This window comes from Paramisgurnus dabryanus, chromosome 1, assembly GCF_030506205.2.
Source record: "Paramisgurnus dabryanus chromosome 1, PD_genome_1.1, whole genome shotgun sequence".
Classification (NCBI taxonomy): Eukaryota; Metazoa; Chordata; class Actinopteri; order Cypriniformes; family Cobitidae; genus Paramisgurnus; species Paramisgurnus dabryanus.
The window spans coordinates 26,568,206-26,589,496 of NC_133337.1; the positions used below are offsets into that span (position 1 = coordinate 26,568,206).

The following is a 21,291-nucleotide window of genomic DNA, read 5'->3' on the forward strand; positions in this document are numbered from 1 at the left end:
GAACAGATCCAAATTCAGCCCTTTATCCAGCGATCTTGATCTTAGTTCTCATCAGCGACCGTAAACGTCAAATCTCGAGTTTGTTATAAATTCAAATTTAAATATTGCGCCTCGAGAAGCTTTACGACACATTGCTTTAAGGCAGTGATATCAACGCTCATTGGCTCTTGCATGCTGCATCACAGGTTTGCGACATTGCCGTCTTTCAGTCGATGTACTTTTGAAATTTGAAATGTGCGCCTTGACAGACAGAAGCTGGATTAATTTTCTTGTCGTGGATTAATAACTTTATTATTTCTCTGTACTTCATAAATTTCAGAGAGGACCGTGGCTGCAGCACATCTGCATTTAACTACTTTTGGTTCTGCTTTTGAAATTTCGCAATAAATAAATTATTGTGATTACACTTGTCTGTCTGTTATGCTTTTTATTTCTAACAGTACATGATTTTAATAAACTTTTTTTTTTTGGGGTAGGACTGTATTTGGGGCTTGAAATATCTTTTAAATGCTACATTGTTACTAAAATTTTCCTATACATTTCTGTCCATTACGTTGCATAATATAAAACCTTTTTAAATTATTGATCAAATAATAAGTAACAATATAAGTATAAAATAAGCAACATTATCGATAAAATGGTTAAAGGAAAATTTTACAGGAATCTTTATGGTATAAAAGATTTGTAAATGTTTACCTTTTGTAGCTGTAAAGACATAATAATGCTATGGTTAAATGTTACATCTACGGATATGTCTACATTTTATGCTTCAGCATCTATTTGAACATACAAAAAAATATATATATATATTTTTTTTTTTTGAAAGTTACGTATTAATCCTACGTATTAACAGTGAGACCAGGCCGCCTTTTCACATTTAAAAAAATACAAAAAGAGGGGGGAAATTATGCAAAAGTAGGAACCTGAAAATTTTCAGTTACTCTCTCTGTAGTGCATTTTGATTCTCTCTCTCCCTTACTGTATATCGCCTCTCTTAACCCCACATCTCAAATTCTTTCTCCGTGTCTGTTTCTGTTGTGCTTGGCTCTGATGCACATACAGTACATTTCTGGATCAATCCTCCGTAAGAATCCACAGGAACCCAAAAACCTTCTCCACAATGTCCACAATCAGCACGCAATACGCTGTGTTCCCCAAAAGCTCAAGAAAATCCCAAAAGTCAGATCTTAAAGAGCAGCGAAGTCTTTTTTGATTACAGCGAGTGATGCATAATGAGAGAAACAGAGGTCTGGCAGTATTATATTATATGATGGGAGGGATCAGATTACCGTCTGATCTCTGCATGCGTACTGCAGTGTTCGGTGTAGAGAGCAACATTGGGGGTTGAAGCAAAGTGTAGTCTGATAAAGCCAACGTCCTGATTGAGTTTCACATGACTGTGTGTTTTATTTAAACTGACCTCATTCCACTGATCCAACATCAGGATGACATCATGCCTTTGGCGTTTAGCTGGTGACTGGATTTTGATTCATGCTCCATGCTGTAGTTATGAGTCCTCTGACAGGATAAACGCTCCAACAGGGGAATTTTGTGTGATTGTTGGGTTTAAAAAATGCATGCAAATTATTTGATGAAGGGGTTGAAAAAGCTTAAAAAAATACAAGCATTTAATAATGGACTCATTTTAAGTTTTGAGCATGCAGGCTCTTCATTGGACAGATTTAGTAAATTTCCCCAGTGATGTGCACGCATTTCTTTTGTTAACACAAATGATGATGATAATTGTTTCTTTATTAGGGATGCAAGTCATAAAATTTCTGTGCCGATACGGCTATTCGCTTATTTATGACATCTACCGATACCGATAAATATCGATAGTTTTGCTTTTTACTCCTTTTTTCCAAATATTTTGTTATGAAATCCTAGAATTGCAGAGCATACAAATTACACCTCATTTGTCATTGAAACCCAATTCAAAATAATCACACAGTTTGAGTTTTGACGAGTGTTTCATCTCTTTGATTTCCAGAATATAATCTGCCCGGATCACTGGATGTTTTTAAACAATCGGCCAATGTCCGAAGACATGCTTTTATCGATTATAGGCCGATATATCATGTATCTCAACTTATAATACATTCGATAACACGGTTCCATGTTTGAGCGTGAATTTTTTTTGTTAAAATTAAGAACAAAAAACAATATTATTTAGTTGAACTCTTTGCATGCTGTTAACTCTTTCCCCGCCATTGACGAGTTATCTTGTCAATTAAGAAAAAACATTTGCATAATAAAAGTGTTCCTGATGAAATTTTATGTTAATCTGCAATACCGCACTTACCCTATTTATGAAATACTGAAGCCAAAACATCATTTACTAATTTTAAACTCTGTGTAAACTGCAAAAAATTATTTTCAAGAAAAAAATTCTTAGTATTTTTGTCTTGTTTTCAGTAAAAATATCTAAAAATTCTTAAATTAAGATGCTTTTTCTTGATGAGCAAAACGACCCAAGAAAATAAGTCTAGTTTTTAGAACAAAAATATCCAAAAAAAAATTTTGTGCATAAACATAAAAAAAAATTCTTTTTCTGAGTCGATCTTGAATTTAGTGTTTAAGAAAAATGTTCAAGATTTTTTTGCTTACCCCATTGGAAGATTTTTTTTAGCTTGTTTTAATTTTTAGATGTTTTTACTGAAAACAAGACAAAAATACTACTGTAAGAAAAATTTTTCTTGAACATTTTTTTTTGCAGTGTATGTTTTGATAATCGTTCTGAATCTGATCTCTAGCAAAATTCTTTCACAAAAATGCAATTATTTCAGCTTTTTGCTAAAAAAAAAAACAAATTATTTTTTAAAGAAAAATACCCATATTTAAAAGTTTATAAGCAGAGAAAAAATATATAGATAGGATAAAACTTTTTTTCCGGTTTGTTTGTTTGTTTGAAAGTATAGGGTCTGTTCTTTCATTTGATATATTTGTATGTTTATATATTTATAGAAGAATATTTTCCTGCAAGGCATTTTGTGAAACTTTTGTGAAAATCAAAAAAAAAAACTTAAAAAAAATGGCTGGCAGGGAATGACTTAAATGGGTCCAAATGATGTCACTTCCTGTATGTCAACATTTAATAAATTGTGCCATTTTTTAAAAATCGGGAAACCATGTGCAATAGCCTGTCGATATTTTAAAAATATGTTTTTTATGAACCTTTGGACAATTTTGTGCCCTAACTGTAAGACAGTAACTGTGATGTGTTTGTGTGCATGTTTTTAACCCATGCGCTCAGGGTTAAGGTCGTCCTGTTTATTTGTGCACATCTGAAACTGTAAAAACTATCAACACAGCAGGCAAACAGAACAAACAGCGGGCTGTGAATCTCAATGGATAAACAAAGGACGGCCCGACGGAGGCCAAGAAACCAAACACGCAATGTCGGGTTGGGCTAGGTGAAAAATAAACACAGATGTTGTCATTATTCCAGCCAAGGTAGAGTTGTGAACTCACATCTGGCCCGAAAGCAGGTTTTTCTCAACAGGATTTGGCTCTCGTACACAAGCCTCGGTGCCAGAAATCAAAATCTTTTGTTTATTTATCACTTGTGGAAGAATAAGACTCCCTATTTCTCTCCTCACAGATAGTAAAGCTATAGTGGATGGCAACCTGAAGCTCATCCTGGGCCTGATATGGACCCTTATCCTGCACTACTCCATTTCCATGCCCATGTGGGAGGATGAGGACGATGAAGATGCCAGGAAGCTGACGCCCAAACAGCGTCTTCTGGGCTGGATCCAGAACAAGGTCCCGCAGCTACCCATCAACAACTTTCACAGGGATTGGAGAGATGGCAAAGCATTGGGAGCCCTGGTGGATAACTGCGCCCCTGGTGAGTACAATTACAATTCGAGTTTAATAGATCAAATTTATTCAGATTCAGATATTTAAACATCATGAATTGGCAATAAAGGGAGATGTTTTTGCATATACATGCGACCAAATGTTCGTTCTCAACATACGGTCTTAAACCGTAACTATTCTTTGTTAACTCTTTCCCTGCCATTGACAAGTTATCTCGTCAATTAAGAGAAAACATTTGCATTAAAAAGTGTTCATGATGAATTTGTATGTTAATCTGCAATACTGGGATTATCCATTAGATGGCGACGGTACTTACCCATTTAATGAAAAAACTGAAGCCAAATGTTATTTACTAATTTTAAACTCTGTGTATGTTTTGATAATCATTCTGAACCTGATCTCTAACAAAATTCCTTCACAAAAATGCTATTATTTTAGCTTTTTGCTAAAAACAAATATTTTAAAGAAAAAGACATATATTTAAGAGTTTATAAGCATAGAAAAAATATTTTGTTAGTTTGTTTGTTTCTTGTTTGTTTGAAAGCAGAGGGTCTGTTCTTTTTTTTCATATGCTTGTATGTTTCTATATTTTTAGAAGAAAATTTTTCTTGAAGGCATTTTGTGAAACTTGCTGGCGGGAAATTTTTCAAAAAAAATGGCTGCCGGCGAATGAGTTAATATGTTTAATTAGATCCATGTAGCAGTAATTTTGATCTGGTAAACAACCACAGATGTCTGGATGTTATGTTGCGGTTACTGGGTCTGAAAATGAAAGCGTCAGCTCATGACCTCACTGCAAAGATGAAAGCCAAGATAAAGCAAAATACAACCTCGATCTGTTCGATCTAAAACAAGCATTCATAAATCAAATATCTCTGGATAGGTTTCAGAGTTATATTAGTGGAAACCTGCATTGTTCAATAAGGGTTCAATGGAAAAGTCAGGTCCATCTGGGAATGTGGGTGTCCATCCTCGTCCACACTGTAATCAAAAGCAGTCGTTGCCGGCAGTACTCGGTCATATATTACAGAAGGGTTGGATAGATCCAATGAAATGAGAACAGAGCTGTTTTAAGCCATTACGTTATTTTGGAGAGACTCTTGGAGAGAGATTCTGCTCTACAGTTTAACCCTAATACCATAATATATATATCCATTTGGTGACTTATATAATCTGACAAGGAGAAGAAAACTACCAGTTTAGACTTTTATTTTTTGGTTTTGGCACATTAATATAGAATTGAACTACTGTGCGTTAGTTACGTCAGATTTTTGTGCTTCAAATGTGACTCACCCAGCCAACCATAATATATTACAGGTTTGACTTTTTGCACTGATGCTGTGTTCAGCAGATTAGCAAGTGTTGATATGTTTGCACATATTCTTTGACAAGAAATGTTAAGGTGTGTTGAAAAGACACACATTATTCACAATAAATACACACAGTGCTCTCATTAGGTGAACTTAATATATTTGATAAAGATAACACGTGTCTGTGGTAAATACTGTATTGACTGAATTCCCCACCCATACACATTAAAGAGCTGGTTCACCTAAAAATGAAAATTCAGTCATAATTTACTCATTCTCATGTTGTTCAAAATCTGTATACATTTTTTTGTTCTGATGAACACAAATTAAGATATTTTGAAAATGTTAATAATCAGATCTGGGGCACCATTCACTTCCACTATATTATTTTTTCCTATTATGGAAGTCAATAGTGCCCCAGATCTGCTTGAATTCTTTAAATATATTCTTTTGTATTCAGCAGAACAAAGAAATTAGAAAAGGGTGATTAAATGATGACAAATGATGATGATTTCGGCGAACTATCCCTTTAAACCCTGAACTACATTGATATTTAGATTTTGTGTTAAAACATATAAAAAAATATTATGAAGAAATGATGCAGTGCAGTCATTGTTATATTTTTCTATATAATCTTTTTAAATAATTGTAGGTTGAAATGCTAGATCAGGTACATTTCTGAAACTAAAAAAGAAATGAAGAGTTTGGTTCCAAAAAGAGATTAAAATTTGTCAAAAATCTTGTTTTTGCATTCCAATTATTATCAATCAAACTGCAATTGGTTTATTTTGATTTAATCTTTCATAAATAAAAACCATAATAATAATAAACATGTTTTAACAAAAAATTATTTCATCTTGTTTTTGAACCAAACTCTTCAAATAATCGTTGACACATACCATTGAATGTTATAGGTGCGTGTTGTCCCAGTTAATGAGCCGCTGGTCTGTCATCTAACTGCATGAAATGTGTCTGGGACTAAGAGAGCAAACATGCATAAGTGATAGCACATGCTGCTGTATGCATTCCTGCCAATACACACTTCATTATATTGTTGTGTGTGCGGAAGGCAGAATTCGCATTAAGAGAATTGTGAAAAGTTAGCATCGGTTAGCTGGCTTGACATGAGAGGTTTCATCCCAGAACAGTTAGATAATAATAATAATACAGTATTTGTGTTTTATTGTTTTTGCAGTATTTGCAAAGTAATTTTAATATCCCTTACATTTCTTTTTATTTACATTTTTTGTGTTAATAAGCTTAAAAAGTTAAATATTAAAAAGTAAATTTTACACTGACACAATGTTTGCTATTTCAAATCTATACAATACTAGCAATTATGTCAATGTAATATTTGCATACTTGATTTAAATTGGTCTTGTTTTACAAAAATTGGATTACACGATTCATTGATATAAATAACATTTTACATCCAAATGCAATCGGTGATGAGACATACGGGCGCCAATGCTATTCACAATCAATGATCATGTAATGTATCGTTTCTTCTGGTGCCAGTTCTGAGTTTTATAGTGGATGGTGATCGCTTTTGCATCTGTTTGTCACATAAATCGATCTTTAGACCTCGGTACACTTGGAATACACTTGGTTTTGTATGCTGTGTTTTACAGTATATTATATAATACATGAATAAATCAATCAATCTATTTATCTATCAATCAATTATTTATTCATGATCAATTTATATCAAAATAATAATAAATAAATAATAAACTATATTTTGTATACCACCTTTAAAAGGTACTTTTCAAAGCGCTTTACAGAAAAATAAAAATAGTAAGAAAAAATAAAATAATTAAAGTAACATGGTAAAAATAATGAACTTATTAAATAGAAAAAAACGATAAAGTAAACACCACACATAAAACATAAAAAATATATATTCTGGTTTAAAGCTTTTCAAACAATGACTTTTAATTAAGAAGGGTCCAAAACCTCTATTAAAACCAAACCCTTCTGTTCAGCATTTTTCTTTGCTGTTAAAATTATATGAGCATAACAATTTAAACAGCTGAGAATTTTATATTTGGAACTTAAGCTAATATGGAAGTGAAATTTGATGATCCATATCATCCCAGGAGGATTTAGGAATGTTACAAAGTGAAATAAAGGAAATCTGATTTGATTTAATTATCTGAATAATGACCTACACTCTCAGAAGTAGCGTGGTAACCTTTTAAAAAGTGCATCCTTGTATCTAAAGAGTGCATATTATTACTTTTTTAAATGATTTCATAGAAACAGTTCTCATTTGACTTCAGTTGGCTTCTTTGTTTACATTTATCAAACCCTGTAACATGATTTCATTTCCACAAATAAATTAGATTTCGATTGCAGAATTTCAGTGTGGTCACATTCAACATTTGTTTTCCTCTCCTGTAATTTTATTCAGTGAATATATTCCTAATGTTTGTCTTACCTTTGGCTTCCATCTTGGATCTACAGGGATGTTTAATTGCCGCTCTTGGCAGCTTTAAGTGTATTAAAAACCTCAAAATGTGTCAGTGTTAAGAGGCCACCCAATACAGATACTCACCTTCTATGCCAAGTATGAGGCTCGCTGGTGGATCTAGGGAAACAAAACCAGATCAGATATTAATTTTTGGCAGGCGTTGTTGAGTCTTGTGGTTTAAGGGTCTCTGGTTCCATTTGAACTAAACGCCTCTTGCTCTTTAAGTTTAATCCTGAACATAATAACTGAAGTGTTTTTATTTCAGATGGCACCTAGCGTGTGTTCAGGGAAGCGTTCACTGCTATAAGCCTGACCGCACTTGGAAAAAAGCGAATGCTTATTTAAAAATCGTTTCAGGTCAAGATAAACCAAATGGATTAGTTGATCCTTATGCCCTTACGAAATGTTTAATACAAAAAAACATGGTGTGTTTTATATATACATAATTATTATACACAGTACACACACATATATGATGTAAACAAAAACAATATGCGAATGATTAGTTGCTCTAAAACGAATGCACAACCTGCAGAGTATATTGCCGTAAGTGACAAGAGCTAGTAAAGTCATATGCAAAAAAGTCTTTTAATGTTGGTTTGAGTCTGTTTATATCAATTTTCTTTTTTTTCTCCATCTAAGGCCTGTGTCCTGACTGGGAGACATGGGACCCAAGCCAGCCAGTAGAAAATGCGAGAGAAGCCATGCAGCAGGCTGACGATTGGCTCGGCGTGCCTCAGGTACGAACATTCACTTATATTATAGTGTCCAAATCATTTTAGGAACACTGTATGCTTTTATCAAATAGACCATTAATCCATTAGGAGAAATAAAACAAACTACAAGTTTAAATGACAAGCTGCGTATTTCTTTATATCCCTGTTGGCCTCCCTCGCTCTCTCTTTCTTTAGCTCTGTTAAATACCATATAGAGCTATTTGCAGATAGCTCTCAACATTCTAGCCTAGTGTTAAATATAGCAGGACACTTAAGCAGTAGGACATAAAAGATGGGACTGAGCAGAGCAGTGAAAGTCAGACAGCTTTTAAAGTTTAGTGTATGTCATTGTGTGCATCATAGTCTTGAGAGTTGTGTTTTAATCATCAGTCCTGGCAGGAGCAGTACATTTATGCATTTAGCAGATGCTTTAATCCAAAACAACTTACAGTGCATTCGATCCATACATCAGTATTTGTTTTCTTTGGAATCAAACCAGCGAGCCGTACCTCTTCTTTGTTTAGTAGGTGTTTATCGGACCCCTGCTCCTATGTAAAAGCTTCCAGCACTGCTCATTTAAGGTGTCTAAATAATCTGACACACCCAATTCAGGTCATGAAGTCTCTCCTAATGAAGTGATGAGATAAACCAGGTGTGTTTTATGTGGACGACTTCCAAAATGTGCAGTGCTGGTGGACCCCCAGGAGCAGGAAATTGAGAAGTGCCGCTCCAGGAATCTAATTGGAGCCACTCCTGCTGAAACAGACTCATGTGCACAGCAGATGTTCCAGAATGTGCACAGACTCTTTCCACATTTACACTGAATTTAGAGCTTTTACTTTGATCTGTTTCGTCCAGGTGATTGCTCCCGAGGAGATTGTGGATCCAAACGTGGATGAGCACTCTGTGATGACCTACCTGTCTCAGTTCCCCAAAGCCAAACTCAAACCTGGTGCCCCTCTGCGGTCTAAAACCCTACACCCCAAAAGAGCCAAGGCTTATGGGCCAGGTGAGGCTGACAGATTATGACAAACAATGGTTATATAATATTCTACCTGTTCACATCTAGATCTTGACTTCTAGGCCTTCACCTCTACATATTGACCTCTAGACCTTTACCTCTAGGTCTTTATCTCTAGGCCTTCACCCCTAGATCTTTATCTTTAGGCCTTCACCTCTAGATCTTCATCTCTAGATTTCCACCTCTAGACCCTAACCTCTAGATCTTTATCTCTAGGCCTTCCACTCTAGATCTTCATTTCTAGATCTTCACCTCTAGGCCTTCACCCCTAGATCTTTACCTCTAGATCTCCACCTCTAGACCCTAACCTCTAGATCTTTATCTCTAGGCCTTCCACTCTAGATCTTCATTTCTAGATCTTCACCTCTAGGCCTTCACCCCTAGATGTTTATCTCTAGATCTCCACCTCTAGGCCTTACCCTCTAGATCTTCATTTCTAGATCTTAACCTCTAGATCTTAATTTCTAGATCTTCACCTCTAGGCCTTTACCTCTAGATCTTCACCTCCAGGCCTTTACCTCTAGATCTTCACCTCTAGGCCTTAACCTTTAGATCTTGACCTCTAGGCCTTCACTCCTAGATCGTTTTCACCTCTAGATCTTCATCTCTAGATCTCCCCCTCTAGGCCTTCCCCTCTAGACCTTCATTTGTAGATCTTCACCTCTAGACCCTAACCTCTAGATCTTAATCTCTAGGCCTTCACCTCTAGGCCTTCCTCTCTAGATCTTAATTTCTAGATCTTCACCTCTAGATCTTAATTTCTAGATCTTCACCTCTAGGCCTTCCTCTCTAGATCGTAATTTCTGGATCTTCACCTCTAGGCCTTTACCTCTAGATCTTGACCTCTAGGTCTTCACCCCTAGATTTTTATCTCTAGGCCTTCACCTCTACGCCTTCACCTCTAGGCCTTCACCTCTAGATCTTCACCTCTAGGCCTTCACCCCTAGATCTTGACCTCTAGGTCTTCGCCTTCAGGCATTTGCCTCTAGATATTGACCTCCAGATCTTCACCCCTAAATCTTGACCTCTAGGCCTTCACCCCTAGGTCTTTATCTCTAGATCTCCACCTCTAGGCCTTCCCCCAATATATTAATTTGTAGATCTTCTCCTCTAGGCCTCCACCCCTAGATCTTTATCTCTAGGCCTTCACCTCTAGGCCTTCACCTCTAGATCTTCACCTCTAGGCCTTCACCTCTAGATCTTCACCTCTAAACCTTCACCCCTAGATCTTGACCTCTAGGTCTTCGCCTCAAGGCATTTGCCTCTACATATTGACCTCCAGATCTTCATCTCTAGATCTTCACCTCTAGGCCTTCACCCCTAGGCTTTACCCCTAGGCTTTCACCTCTAGGTCTTCATTTTTAGATCTTCACCTGTAGGCCTTTACCTCTAGGCCTTCACCTCTAGATATTAGCCTCTAGATCTAAATCTCTACATCTTAAGTGAACCAATTTTCTCAACCTAACACCTCCTTATCTCTCTCTCTCTCTCTCTCTCTCTCTCTCTCTCTCTCTCTCTCTCTCTCTCTCTCTCTCTAGGTATTGAGCCCAGAGGTAATGTGGTTTTGAGGCCAGCTGAGTTTGTCGTTGAGACCGTGGAGGCTGGACTTGGGGAGGTGCTGGTCTACATTGAAGATCCAGAAGGTCACACAGAGGAGGTCAGAATCAAGCATCATCTAACATCTAGCAGTTCAGACTCAATAATTCAACTCAATAGTTCAGTAAGGAGCAGTTTTTTGTTTTATCCACTGTAAATATATCTTAATATGTTTTACAGGCCAGAGTCATTGCCAACAACGACAGAAACAGAAGCTACTCTGTGGTCTATGTGCCAAAAGTAGAGGGTCTACATAAGGTACCAATCAAATTCGAACACAACAATTTATTTATCACCAAGTAGCGCACGGTGTGTTGCTATCAAGATGCATCAGTTTCTACACAGCACACTTGGGTCTTGAAAGCAGGCTGAAGACGCTTTGTATGATGCACGATTGTGACAGCAGAAATGTCGTAGGGTAGTTGATCTTCATCTCTGACAGACAGGGGTGTTTCTGTTTTCCTTCAGGTGAAGGTGCTGTTTGCTGGTCAGGATATTGACAGGAGCCCTTTTCTGGTCAATGTGTCAAAAGCATTGGGAGACCCAAACAAGGTTCAGGCACGTGGGCCTGGCTTGGAACCAGTGGGGAACGTTGCCAACAAGCCCACCTATTTTGACATCTACACAGCAGGTAATGGCATCATAATTACATTTGCTTTTCTAAACAGAAATATATCACAGAATATAAAAGTATGTAGACATTTTGAACATTTTAGCTGTCTAAAATCATAAATATCTTTACATTTGTAGTTGATTTTCTGTTTATGAAAAGCTTTCTCTTGTTCATGCAAGGCTAGCTCGAGACATTTCATGTGTTTGTGACCCCTCAGGTGCCGGAGCGGGTGATGTCGGTGTGATCATCGTGGACTCTCAGGGACGAAGAGATACAGTGGAGATTATTCTGGAAAATAGGGGCGATAGCGTTTTTCGTTGCACCTACGGTCCCATTCTAGAGGGACCCCACACTGTGTATGTGACATTTGCTGGCCAGCAAATACCCAGAAGCCCTTTCACCGTTCACATCTCTGAGGGTGAGACCAATGTGCTGTTGTGGTTGATCAAATTCTGATCTGTTTTCATGCGACAAATTGATTGTTGTAGTCAGAAAGCCTTCGAAAGATTTTGTCCTGTTATCATTTTTTCAATTCAAGCTTCCATTGAAGGATGAAGAATATTTAACTCACAGGAAATGTTTTGCTTAGCCCGAGGTTTGAGTGTTTGCTGTCACATTCACATTATTTAACAATGTAGCCTTAAATGCATCAAGAAAACAAGTAGTAGTAAAAAGTACATGAGTACCAATGGCCTTAACAAGAAAACTCCACTGTTGGAACTTGAAACCTTGTTGTTTCTTCATGCATTAAATGCTCACATTTATGTAGAGTGAGTGTGAATTCATATCTTTCTAAATTGTCTACACTTTTATAAATAAAGGTTCCCAAAAGGTTCTTCTTCAAGCTGTATGGCTTCATAAAGAAACTTTAACCTTTCTGTTGCACAAACGGTTTAATGCTTCTTTGGATGTTGGCCTGAAAGTTTCTTTGGGGAACCAGTAATGGTACTTCTAAGACTTCACCTTGAAGAACCCTTTAAGAGCCTTTATTTCTTAAAAGTATACTACCACTGCTGAAAAGACCAGCTTCAATTTCTGGTTTAGACCAACAGTAGATCACCATTGTTGCTTACTGGTCAGTCTTACCAATGAGGACCTGCCAATATCCAGTACCGGACATCAGCACCCAAAATACAGAATATGCTGGTCTTTTAAGCAGAGGCGTTATGGCTTTGTAAATTTGTTGACTTCTGTATTTCCCCCTTTAATGACTTCAGGGTTGTTCGATTGACAGCATGAAAATACCCTGATGGTACCGACTGAAACGTGGTTGTTTGGTTTGAGCTCTGTGTGTCCTCTGCTTCAAGGGTCTCCTCCACCCTCCCGTTGATGACGAAACGCTATATTGTGTTTCTCTCCTTTCGCCTGTGTCATTCTAGCTCCTACGAGCGGCCGGCAGATCGGCTCCCCGGTTAACATAATTCCTCAGTCTATACGCACACCACCCTCAGAAAAGGGCAAGAAACTCCCTCCCCCAACTCCACCCAAACCCAGGCGACCAAGTTAGTACGGGCCACCCCGGGGGCGTGGCTGATGCCTGCTCGAGCTTGGTCCCGCACCCTTTCTTGTCTCTATCCTTCCCCACCCTGGATGTGTCCTCTCGGGCACATCAACCTCTGGCTCTTGGCATGCGCTGGCGCTTTGCCCGCTTTGGCAGCTAAACAGGAAGCTCATAGACAGACAGGAAGTGATGTAATGGAGTGTGTGTGAGTAACTTAGTAGTAAGTTACTTTGTCTTGTTTTTAGCTAAAAAATTCTTTAAACAAGATAAATTGAGCTGGGAAACGAAATTGTGCAAGCTAATAAGATGTATCTTTGGTATTTTAAATAATGTAAATTTTTCTTACCCAACTGACAAATAGTTTATACAATTTCATAAAATTGTTACAATTCCCAGTAAGCAATAGCCGTCATTACACCGTCTAGGTTAACTATAGACCCGATATAGTCCTGCAATGAATAACTCCACTTCTAGCCAAAATAAACTTGAAATTGGTTACATGTGGTGTTTGCCAAAATAACTTGTAAGATGTCTGATATTTCATCATGTAAGCAAAGTCAACAGTGTTTTTGTCTAATTTTTGGGCTATGGTTAGACATCTATTACATTTTCACTGAAAGCACAAATTTTGCCTTGCTTTAGCACATATGTTTTTGTGTTTGCAAAATTGGTTGCAGGGTTTAAAATAAGTATTAGTGGGCTACGAATAGTCATATTTTTAGTGGAAAACAAGACAGAATGTTGGTGAAGAAAGTGTTTTGTGCAACAAATTAGAATTAGACAATATGGTGAATGAATGCTGCATCTTGTCTTTGTCGATGTAGAACAAGGCTCAACTATGGCACTGGGCCTGGACAGACACTCTTTTGATTTCAAATTATTTACTTTAACATTGAACGGACCTTAGATTCAGTTTACACCTATAATTTTAAAACCAGATTTGTAATACAGACAATATGGCAGTACTTCAATTGGCTTTAGAGAACCAATGTCTGAGTGACTGTCTGGGTGTAAAACGTTCATCTCAAAAGATCAATGTCTTCATCACATCATCTCCAACATTGTTTCATCAATCTTGGTCATGCCATTCAATAAATACTAACTCTAAAGAATGCTTTGATTATGTCTAGACAGATCCAGTCAGATCTGTGAAAGAAATTGTTATCCAGGCGAGCTGATTTAATGGACATTTTATTGCATGAAGGATCTCATTAGTAAACTTAGAGTTAAACACCAAAGCCCTGCTAGTAAGCCATAAATTATGTGACATTTTATTAGACTTCAATATTATTGATGCATTTTTAATCTTTTACAGCTGGTTCTTGCATTAAAACAGAGAAAGATACTTTGCTATATCTTTTTCATACACACTAACTATTTTGCTTCTAGTTTTCTTCGTCGTAGTCTCACTGCCTTTCCATGATGTTTATGTATGCATTAGGACAGAAACGGTCTGAATGAGATTGCTAATAACTTTTCAAAGGAAACCTACTTTCATTCAATGTTCTTCATTGCACAATACCTTTGGCTGTATTCATTTTGGTCCATGCATAACTCTATACGCCAACTAATATCGCCTTCGCCTCTTGTATTTTTTGATGAGATCAAAAATAACACTTTTTACCTTTTGCAGCGAGTAATCCAAATGCATGTCGGGCCATCGGTCGTGGCCTGCAACCCAAGGGCGTGCGTGTGAAGGAAGTTGCAGATTTTAAGGTGTATACAAAGGGGGCGGGCAGCGGAGAACTACGCGTTCAGGTCAAAGGGCCAAGTACGTGTGGAACTCTTATAATTGCTATTTTTATTTTAACATTTTATAGATTTGGTTTGCATTTAGGTGCATTTTAAAATGTGTGTATGTGTGTGTTTAGGAGGTGGGGATGAGCCTGTTAAGGTCCAGGAGGTGGGAGATGGAGTGTACGAATGCAACTACTACCCAATTTTCCCCGGAAAGTACATTGTCACCATTACATGGGGTGGACACGCCATCCCTCGCAGGTAATGATGTTTATACCCCAAGCCTCGGTTCTGTAGCATCATTTAGAGAAATATTGTCAAAGTCCGATTTTTCACTTCTGATCAGTACGTTGTGTGCTTCAATGTGTGTCTGCAGCCCATTCGAGGTAACCATAAGTGAGGAAGCAGGACCCCAGAAGGTACGAGCGTGGGGTCCAGGCTTGGAGACCGGCATGGTGGGCAAATCAGCTGACTTTGTGGTGGAGGCCATTGGCACGGAGGTTGGAACCTTAGGCAAGTGCCACCTAAATTGGTGTTGGATCCAGAGATCTGTGGTTTCTGATAAAAACACCTACCTTGAATGCACTCGCTTCGGATAAAAGCCAAATGCATAAATGTTAATGTCTGCACATGCAGGTTTTTCCATCGAGGGCCCATCGCAGGCTAAGATCGAGTGTGATGACAAGGGTGATGGATCGTGTGATGTTCTCTACTGGCCTACCGAGCCTGGTGACTACGCGGTCCATGTCATCTGCGATGATGAAGATATCAAGGACAGCCCCTTTATGGCCCACATCCTTCCTGCAGCCAATGACGTCTTCCCTGAGAAGGTCTGCCCAATGGTTATTGACTAATCATTTGTGAATTTGAGAATAACTCCTCACATCAATGAATGAAATTCATCTTTATATTCAGGTCAAGTGCTACGGTCCTGGGTTAGAGCCAACCGGGTGCATCGTAAACAAACCCGCCAAGTTTACAATTGATGCACGTGGAGCCGGCAGAGGCCATCTACAGATTTACGCTCAGGTACATCTTGCTATTTGTTTGTTGTAGGTTGCTGATTCAATTCCCAGATGTTGGACGCCATAGTTTATTAGTGCAAATTAAGAGAGACACTTTGCATTTGAGGAAAAGGGTTTCATACAGTAGATGGGCTCAATGTGTTTTTCTCATTCCTTTCATTTCAATATCAGGACTCGGAAGGTTACCCCATCGACATCCAGATCACAGATAATGGTGACAGCACATATTTCTGCATCTATATACCTACTAAGCCCATCAAACACACCATAATCATCACCTGGGGAGATGTCAATGTTCCCAACAGTCCATTCAGGGTGAGCACTTGCTGTCCACTGGCACAGTTTTGCCAACCTGTGACATTTTGTCGAAATAGTGATCATAGAGTTCATAAATTGGAAGTAAAACAAAATCAGCCTTTCATTGAAGGTTTATGACCATAATTTTCCTTAAAATGAACCATTAGGTCCTTCAAAATTGTACCATCCTTGTTATTGAAATATACAACTGTGCACCTACTACCTTCTACAGGTGACCATTGGAGAAGGTAGTCATCCAGAGAATGTGATGGTGCATGGACCAGGCGTGGAGAAGACTGGGTTGAAGGCCAATGAACCTACCTACTTCACCGTAGACTGTAGCGAGGCTGGGCAAGGTCTGAGAAAGTATACATTCTGTGAAAATATAACCTTGATATCTTTCATAATGACTCAGTAAGGTCATGCCAAAGATTGAAATCAAACTTTGATGTTCCTAATCTCAAAATAACATTATGAGTAGTTGATGAAACTTAACTTTGTCTTCTTGCTCTTTAGGAGATGTAAGCATTGGGATTAAGTGTGCACCTGGTGTGGTTGGACCCGCTGAAGCAGACATTGATTTTGACATTATTAAAAACGACAACGACACGTTTACAGTGAAATACACGCCCCCTGGAGCCGGGCGCTACACCATCATGGTGCTATTTGCAGATCAGGTCAGTCACAACGTCCACCAGGCACTAAACACAACAGTTGGTCTGGTTAGGACAACTACCCAAAATGCATATTTTGACTTATCCCTTTATTATGTATGAACAGGAAATTCCTATCAGCCCCTTCCGGATCAAAGTCGACCCATCCCACGATGCTAATAAAGTGAAGGCAGAAGGTCCCGGTCTCAACAATACAGGTCAGTTTTATTGTTAGTCATTGAAATGATGACAAGACTAAGGGATGTCAGCTTAACTGTATTTGTCTGTGTGACAGGTGTGGAAGTTGGCAAGCCGACCCACTTCACGATCTACACTAAAGGTGCGGGTAAGGCGACCCCTGAAGTTAAGTTCACCGCAGCTGGGAAAGGAGAAGCCGTTAGTGACTTTGAGATCATCGATAACCATGACTATTCCTTCACTGTGCGCTACACTGCATTACAACAGGTTAGACACATCAGGAAATCACATGGTAGTATAAATCACATTTTATATAACGTGCTAAGCCTTGTTTTATTTGTGATACAGGGTAACATGAGCATATCTGTGTGCCATGGTGGTGACCCCATCCCTAAAAGCCCATTTACCATCACTGTTGCTCCTCCTTTGGATCTCAACAAGGTCAAAGTTCAAGGGCTCAACAACAGTAAGTCTATAGGAAACTTTAAACTTCTGCCTCAAAGCACTTTTCATACAAGTCATTCAATATGCCCTTGTCGTGCAGAAGTGGATGTGGGAAAAGATGAGGAATTTACCATCAACACTCGTGGCGCGGGAGGTCAGGGAAAGGTGGACGTCAAGATTACGTCACCCTCTCGTCGACCAATCCCGTGCAAGGTGGAATCCGGAACGGCCAATGAGGTTCACTCTGTTAAGTACATCCCCCCGGAGGAGGGGCCTTACAAAATAGACATCAGCTATGATGGAAACCCTGTGCCTGGAAGTCCATTTACAGTGGAGGGGGTGATGCCTCCGGATCCCTCAAAGGTACTAAGAGGAGAATGTGATTCATTTGTTTACCTTCATCATCTTATCCGACCGTAATTGTCATGATTAGTGTTAATCTTTTTGATGAACAAGCACTTGTTACCTATATAATGTCACGCCTAAGGCTAAAAATGATTCAAGAGCTGGCTGGGTTGGATAAAACACTCCTTAAGATGAGATGCATGGGATGTGAAGGCAGGAACTGGACTGTGGAGTGCAATCTGTACCTCGCAAATCTGTTTTAGAGACCTTCAGTAAGTTTATGAGGCACTAAACAGTGTCAGAACGTTCAAACTAAACCAAAACCAGATTTCGTGAAACTATATTTTTCGAGTATTTCCTGCTTGTGCTGTAGAAGTTTTGCTGTATATTTCCAGCAAGGTAGTTTTAGGATAACATAAAGACATTTCTGTCTGTTGAAATCTCTGAAGTTGTGTGTTTTCTCTCCTGATAATACTTATTGCAGTTATTTTTCACAAAAGAAATTAGGATAGATCTCACAAAGAACGCCCCTGAGTCGCATTTCACTAAGAAAGCGTTAACGTGCATCTTTAAAAGGATTTTAATGAGTATCATAAATCATCAAACACTATCCATGGAACCTAATACTGTCTCACACAGGTTCAGATTAACTACAGATTTTGTGTATGCATACATTTGTGTGTGTGTTAGGTATCAGATTACGCTGTCAGGCGGGCCGTTTCTCTGCTCGTTCCTTTCTGTGAACCAGATGCTCCAGATGGTATATCGGTTTATTCGCTGGAGAAGCTTAAGGCAACATGAAAGGACATTTAGCCAATGTAGGAAATAATTATTGGATGCTAATTCATCAGAGAGGAATGAACTCAAAGATAGTGGCCAAAGAAGGTGCTCATCCACATTTGGACCTATTAAAGGGATAGTTCACCCAAAAATGAAAATTCTGTCATGGTAAGCATTGACTTCCATAGTAGGAAAACAAATATTATGGAAGTATTTTGATAAATGATGAAGAAGATATTTTGATAAATGATGTTAAGCACACAGTTGACGGTACCCAATGAATTCCATCATATTTGTTTTTCCTAACATGGAAGTCAATGATTAAAATCAGCTGTGCTTATCATCATTTCTCAAAATATCTTCTTTTGTGTCCATCAGAAAAAAAGAAATTCTGAGGCTGAAAAAAGATGACAGAATTTTCTTTTTTGGGTAAACCATCCCTTTAAAAATCTGTTGCTGGTTCGATGTTGCGCTGTGGATGATTAGAGAGTTTGTCTTTTTTATATTAACACATCACATGTGGATTTCTGACCGTAATTGGATACAGAAGATCAAGGCCATCTGACTTTCTTTCAACTGCACTACTTTTAAAACATGTTCATGAAAGTTGCATTACAAAATTATAAAAATATTCAGTGCATAGCAATTTAGGTGTCGAGTATGCATTAATTTTTAATAACAAAATGGTACGACATTATTTATTCTGTTAGCCGCATATAGTGTACGTGTTCATGTGAAGACACAACTGTGAATACCCCAGCTCTTAAATGATACCAATATATACATTTTTTTTTGTATTTTGTATTACTCTTTCTGATAACCTGAAACATACAAATGTAGAAATAACGTGATGAAGTGATTTGGTAAATCTGAAATTACTTCAAAGCTGTACAGTTTTAAATTCATAACTATTTGACGCAGTGGCTCATTTTAATGAATTTAATACAATATGAATCGTACAAAAAAGTTAAAACATATAAAAATATTCAAAGATGATGCCCCACCTCTACCAAAGCTGTGTTCACACCGCCAGCAACTTTGTCACTGTGTGTCGCCCAATTCTTTCACAACTATACTAACTATAAACAAATGTGTTACCACCCACCACAGTAAATGACGAGAGATGGATGACGTAAACACAACTGCTGCACTCTTATTGGTAGTCACTCGTGAAAGTCACTCATCATTTGCATAAAGTTTAACGTTTTTGAGTTGCTGGACCCGCCAACTTCCTGTCGCCAATGTTCACATGTCGCTCATGTCAACGTAAGTTGGTCATCATTTATAACTTAACTAATGAAATTGCATCGTTTTGCTGTTGCCCGTTGCTTGCGGTGTACACGCAGCTTGGCACGAAAAGCAGATCAAACTTAACCATAACGAATTCATACGAATTTGCCACCTCATAAAATAATTACGAATTGCTATAAGATTGTGTTGGAACTTAAAATTCTCAACCAAGCAAATTAACGAATTCAACAATGCTAGTATTAAATATTATACAATGCAAATACTCAGTGGATATTTTCAGAGTATAGGAAGATTATACATAAAAATTAAATTCAAAAGAATACCAATAGCACTTTTCAGAGTTTTGCATTGTATCAAATCAGCTATAAAGTAAAAATAATGACTGTAGGAACAGAAGTCTTAAGGGGATCGCACACAGCCGCACCGCTCAGCGCCGCGCCGTTCTAAAAAAATCGAACACATTGTTTTCTATGAGTGTACGCACACCGGCACCGCCAGGTGGCGCCTGTATGTGCCGCCCAGCTGTGACTCAGGAAGTTGCTCAAATCCCTGTCGCGCCACACAGCGCCACTCACATAGTTTAACATTAAATAACATCCTATTTGTCCCACATCATTAATGATTAACATTGGCTGCTAACGTATATTTTACATTTTGAAGTAGACGCTATCTGACGAAGCTCGCGCTATTTAATGTGCACTTCCGGTTTACATTACCTCCGAGTTGTCCTAGATGCGACTCGGCGCGACGCTGAGCTGCGCGGCCGGTGTGCGATCCCCTTTAGAAGAGCCAGTTAGATTTATTGTAAGATTTATTTATTGTCCAAATTTATTGTTGATTACATGCTTATTATTTCATTTGTTTAAGGTGCGAGCCTATGGCCCTGGTCTGAAGGGAGGCATTGTGGGTAAGCCCGCTCCATTTGCCATTGACACCAAGGGTGCAGGCACCGGTGGCCTGGGGTTGACAGTGGAGGGCCCATGCGAGGCCAAAATCGAGTGCCAGGACAACGGAGATGGCTCTTGCTCAGTGTCCTATCTGCCCACCGAGCCAGGCGAGTACAGCATCAACATCCTGTTTGCCGAAGCCCACATTCCCGGTTCCCCCTTCAAAGCCATGGTGCAGTCCGTCTTCGATCCCAGCAAAGTCACAGCCAGTGGACCGGGGCTGGAGAGAGGAAAGGTGGATGAAGCAGCGTCATTCACGGTGGACTGCTCCAAAGCAGGGGAGGCGGAGCTGACCATCGAAATTATTTCAGATACAGGAGCGAAGGCAGAGGTCCATGTTCAGAACAACAGCGACGGGACGTATTCCATCACCTACATCCCTCCTTTCCATGGAATGTACACCATAACGATTAAATACGGAGGACATGCGGTGCCCAAATTCCCTGCGAGGGTGCAGGTAGATCCCGCTTTGGACACCAGCGGAATTAAAGTCTACGGTCCAGGAGTGGAACCCAGAGGTTAAAGAAAAATATTTATCACAATATTTATTACAAGTTTTTGT

The 21,291-nt window shown here is 38.6% G+C and overlaps 1 protein-coding gene across 10 annotated transcripts in view; it reads left to right on the forward strand.

The window, feature by feature from the left end:
- flncb (filamin C, gamma b (actin binding protein 280)) overlaps positions 1-21,291 on the forward strand; it is a 62,948-nt gene that overhangs the window by 21,933 nt on the left and 19,724 nt on the right. For 6 of the 10 annotated variants that reach the window (XM_065289955.2, XM_065289953.2, XM_065289946.2 and 3 more), the window contains exons 2-22: positions 3,602-3,850; positions 8,248-8,345; positions 9,180-9,330; positions 10,881-10,999; positions 11,119-11,196; positions 11,407-11,569; positions 11,769-11,969; positions 12,931-13,053; positions 14,686-14,823; positions 14,924-15,050; positions 15,166-15,302; positions 15,426-15,619; positions 15,705-15,818; positions 15,986-16,129; positions 16,344-16,467; positions 16,628-16,788; positions 16,892-16,982; positions 17,060-17,229; positions 17,311-17,428; positions 17,507-17,769; positions 20,650-21,247. In XM_065289955.2, coding sequence (XP_065146027.1) covers positions 3,602-3,850; positions 8,248-8,345; positions 9,180-9,330; positions 10,881-10,999; positions 11,119-11,196; positions 11,407-11,569; positions 11,769-11,969; positions 12,931-13,053; positions 14,686-14,823; positions 14,924-15,050; positions 15,166-15,302; positions 15,426-15,619; positions 15,705-15,818; positions 15,986-16,129; positions 16,344-16,467; positions 16,628-16,788; positions 16,892-16,982; positions 17,060-17,229; positions 17,311-17,428; positions 17,507-17,769; positions 20,650-21,247 — 3,561 coding nt within the window. The remainder of the gene's footprint in view (positions 1-3,601; positions 3,851-8,247; positions 8,346-9,179; positions 9,331-10,880; positions 11,000-11,118; positions 11,197-11,406; positions 11,570-11,768; positions 11,970-12,930; positions 13,054-14,685; positions 14,824-14,923; positions 15,051-15,165; positions 15,303-15,425; positions 15,620-15,704; positions 15,819-15,985; positions 16,130-16,343; positions 16,468-16,627; positions 16,789-16,891; positions 16,983-17,059; positions 17,230-17,310; positions 17,429-17,506; positions 17,770-20,649; positions 21,248-21,291) is intronic. The other 4 variants (XM_065289950.2, XM_065289956.2, XM_065289952.2 and 1 more) reach the window with 1 other exon arrangement.